This window comes from Belonocnema kinseyi, chromosome 6, assembly GCF_010883055.1.
Source record: "Belonocnema kinseyi isolate 2016_QV_RU_SX_M_011 chromosome 6, B_treatae_v1, whole genome shotgun sequence".
In the NCBI taxonomy this organism is placed as follows: Eukaryota; Metazoa; Arthropoda; class Insecta; order Hymenoptera; family Cynipidae; genus Belonocnema; species Belonocnema kinseyi.
The window spans coordinates 129,424,054-129,427,706 of record NC_046662.1 but is presented as its reverse complement, the minus strand read 5'-3'; the positions used below and the strand labels follow the sequence as shown (position 1 = coordinate 129,427,706).

The following is a 3,653-nucleotide window of genomic DNA, read 5'->3' as shown; positions in this document are numbered from 1 at the left end:
AAGTTTCTAAAAATTATTGTTAGAATTTAAAATAACAATAATTGAACAAATACATTTTTGAATAAAAAACAGTCCAGAATTTCATTATTCTAGCATTTTTTGCATAATTTTACATAAATTTTACGACAAAATGGGAATCATTATAAATATATTTAAAAGTTCTGAAAAACCTAAAAAAATCATTTGAATTATATATATTTCGAGTAAGCTGTAGTAACTATATTAATTTAAAGTTTATTTTAAAATATATTTTATGGAACATGATACTTTTTATGAATATGCCAATGAAATTCTGTTCGTCTAATTTTGTTTGCCAATGCGAAACGTAATCTGGCTTGGAACTGCCGTCTTAACATCTAAAAGCCGAAAGAACAATTTTTCTATCACTTGGAATTATAATTATATTTTTTATAAAAACTTTAGAATATATAATTATTAAGAAATTGGAAAATACATACGAGAACTTGATTAGACGAATAGTCTAAACAAATCCATAGAAATTGCAGACCACAAATATAAAAATAAAAAATAAATAATATTAAAGAACTATATATAGACAATATATAGAATGAAAATTATAAGTAATAATTTTAGAATTAGTGGAAAATATATGAAACCGTAATATAAATTACTCATCGACTTTTATTCGTGGTATTTATTAAAATAACCATGTTTTGCAAAGTTATAAATGTAAAAATGTTTCAATTAAAAATTTACTTTCAATCCAAATTGTTCTTGTCCGAGCTAAGTAACCATTAATGCGCCTCGAGGGGCCTACTGAGAGTTACTTATAGCGCTCCAAGTGGCTGTTGGCAAAATATATCGATGGGACTTCGTTGGTGCTATCTACGGGTGGCGGCGTGTAGAGGAGAAGTGACTTTTTTCGCCGGACGCGCCGTCTATATTTATGGCGGACAACTAAGCCCACACCGCACCTACGTTTATAATATCTTTGACGGTAGACAAGAAGAAGTCATAATGCAAGTCGTATGCAACATCTTGTCTTTAGACATAAGCGAAGGAGAAGTAGAGGATTCATTTCTTCAGAGTTTGTCGAATTATGACGAATTCCAAACGCCGGCAGGTGAAAAAGATAAGAATGAGCCGGATTTAGGTTGGTTATCAATACAATCGATTTTCCCGTATTAAAAATATATTTATTAAATACATTTCGTATGTACCGGACAAAAATTAAATGTATTAATATTAGGAATTTGTTTACATTTTAGTGACATGTCCAAATACAGTTTCTCCGACGAATGAGGAAATAAGTCTTCTGGAGTCATTAGAAATGGCACTGGCTGTTGGAATAATGGCAGGTGAGGGGTTGAAATATATTGCCGGATATGTCGCTTGGCGACTCTCACGGGATACGTCTCTTTGCGTGTGTACTTCCTCGTTAACACAAAAACGCCCAGGCGAATGGATCGATCACTTGTCAAGAGGATATTTAAAGTCTCCAACTGAAAAAATGGTTACAGCTGCAAGAGTAATGACTGAGAAGTTTAAAAAGTACCACAGAGCGACGTTTTCCAAAGAATCCAGGATGTTCGAAACTGTTGCTTTACAAACGAGCACAAGATTGACTGAGAAAATCAACATGAAGGTTTTACTTTGTTTAGTACGAAATCTCAACGAACAATTGTCCACTGAGCGAAAGAAGGGAAGGGGCGGCAAAAGTGACACATGTTAGGTAATTATATGTTTTTCATTTTCAGAGAGCATCATGCAAACAAAAATGATGGTTGCAATGAGTCGGAAATATTGAAGTGGCGTTCAATTGTTTAATCTATACTGTTCATTGATGATTGAGAAATGTGACGGAAGGTAATTTTTTATTTCAGTATCTAGATTCGACTTTCTTTTACCAGTCGTACAGTGTGCATTAATTTTTACCACACTTTGCAGTTCTTTCAGATTCAATCCTTGTACAGTAATTTTGACACACGTAAATTATTTTAATCTATAACTTTCATGAAGCCGACAGAGGAATAGATGAATTTTTTACTAAAATTTGCAGTATTAAGTTGGGATATTTTAATTTGCAAACGGAAAAATTAATTTCTTTAATTAAAAAATACGATTGTTCAACAAGATAATTTTTTGATACTAACAAAGTAGGTTTTTCAAAGAAGTGCATGAATTTTTAACGAAATAGTTCTACTTTTTAAAGAAAAAAGGTAAATTTTCTACCACATCGCAGGATTTCCAACGAGAAGTCAAATTTTTAATTGAAAAATTGAATGTTTCACCAAAAAATTATCAAAGTTTAACAAAAGTGGAACAGTTAAAATTTTCAGTTAGAATACTTACGTTATTAGGTAAACAACAAATTTTTAACCAAACGAGAAAAAATTAATATCTAGAAAATAATGAAAAATGAAAATAGTTCTATTTTAAACCCAAAACAAAAATTCTTCACTACTATTATCAATCTCAAACTACATTCATGGACTTTTAAACCAAGAAGATTACTTTTCATCGAAAAAGATGATTCTCGCGTTACTTCAAATTATTTTTAAAAAAATGGAATAGTTAAAAAAATATTATTTCCAAAAAAGTAGTGACATTTTCGAATAAAGTTATAAATCTAAGTCTTTTACTTGTAAAATTTTCCATTGAAAACTTTTATTTCTAAGCTTACGTTCATTAATTAAAGAATTTTTGAATGTTTTCTTAAAGACTTGAACAATTAAAAAATCAATCCTTTCATGTTGAAAATTTGGGATAAATACATTTTTACTGAATAAATAGATTTTTTTAATTTATCTGTACTTTAAGTGATAAAAAGTGATCAAAACCGATTTGACAAAACGATTTAAAACCATTTCAAAATTTAAGAATTTTCATATTTTAACGTTAAAACTTAAACGGTGAAAATTTGAAAGTCTTAGTCATTAAACAAATGTGAATGTGTGACTGAAAGTTTATAAACTATTTTCAACTTAAAAATAACTTCGTAATAATATATTCCTAATTAAAGAATTTTATTCAATTTAAAATATTGTTTTAGTCTAAAATATTCAATTTTTAACCCATAGAATTGGAAATTTAAATTAAAAAAAGATTAATTATTGAATATTTACCAATATTTGAATTTTTATTTGAAATAAGTAAATTCAAACCAAATATTTATAAATAAATAATCTTTCACTGAATTGTTTGACATAGAAAACCTGGAATCGTTAAAATTGAATTAATAATTAATTTTTTTCAATTTTACAATATTTCATGTTAGTACCTTCAATTTTATGCGCGTAAATTATTGAGCATTTGAATACATTTTTTAATTAAAAACTTTTAAATTTCAATTTTATTATTTCAAAATTTAACAGTTCTACTTTGAATGCTTTTATTTGCAGCTCAGTTCTTATTACCTCAAGTGGAAAATTGTTTGGCTTTAGTGTTGCATTTTTCAAATCTTATTGACCGTGAAAAATTTTTGCGAACCGGAAAAAACCGGGAAATGACCGGAAATTTATTTCGTCGATTAAAACGGCTACCCTACAAAAGATGAGTTTTCAAATGGAACAGTTTAAATGCAGATTCTGAACTTTTTCTCAATTCTTCACTTCCTGTCGTAAAGTCTTCTTGTTGAATTGATGTCATCTGGAAAAATTTTAATACTAATACTATTACCTTAATCTAAAATA

General features: G+C 28.4%; 1 protein-coding gene across 4 annotated transcripts; it reads left to right on the top strand.

Annotated features, from left to right (window-relative positions):
* The first annotated feature begins 946 nt into the window (after window positions 1-946).
* On the top strand, window positions 947-3,394 carry LOC117174375. 4 transcript variants are annotated; one of them, XR_004467299.1, is made up of 4 exons: window positions 947-1,114; window positions 1,230-1,621; window positions 1,719-1,827; window positions 3,363-3,394. XR_004467299.1 is itself a non-coding variant. In XM_033363447.1 (3 exons), exons 1-3 carry the CDS (start codon window positions 979-981, stop codon window positions 1,740-1,742), a joined length of 537 nt encoding a protein of 178 aa, XP_033219338.1. In that variant the 5' UTR covers window positions 947-978; the 3' UTR covers window positions 1,743-2,239. The 4 variants fall into 4 exon arrangements, 3 of the variants coding, with proteins under 3 accessions (XP_033219338.1, XP_033219337.1, XP_033219336.1); XM_033363447.1 differs by lacking the exon at window positions 3,363-3,394 and having other exon boundaries at window positions 1,230-1,606; window positions 1,719-2,239; XM_033363446.1 differs by lacking the exon at window positions 3,363-3,394 and having other exon boundaries at window positions 1,719-2,239.
* Window positions 3,395-3,653: the final 259 nt, after the last annotated feature.

What these genes read in the sequence shown, in the direction of transcription:
- LOC117174375 (XM_033363445.1), top strand. Translation starts at nt 979, where the DNA reads ATGCAAGTCGTATGCAACATCTTGTCTTTAGACATAAGCGAAGGAGAA. An exon ending in TAAGAATGAGCCGGATTTAG is followed by an intron (nt 1,115 to 1,229) that starts GTTGGTTATCAA and finishes TTTACATTTTAG; the next exon opens with TGACATGTCCAAATACAGTT.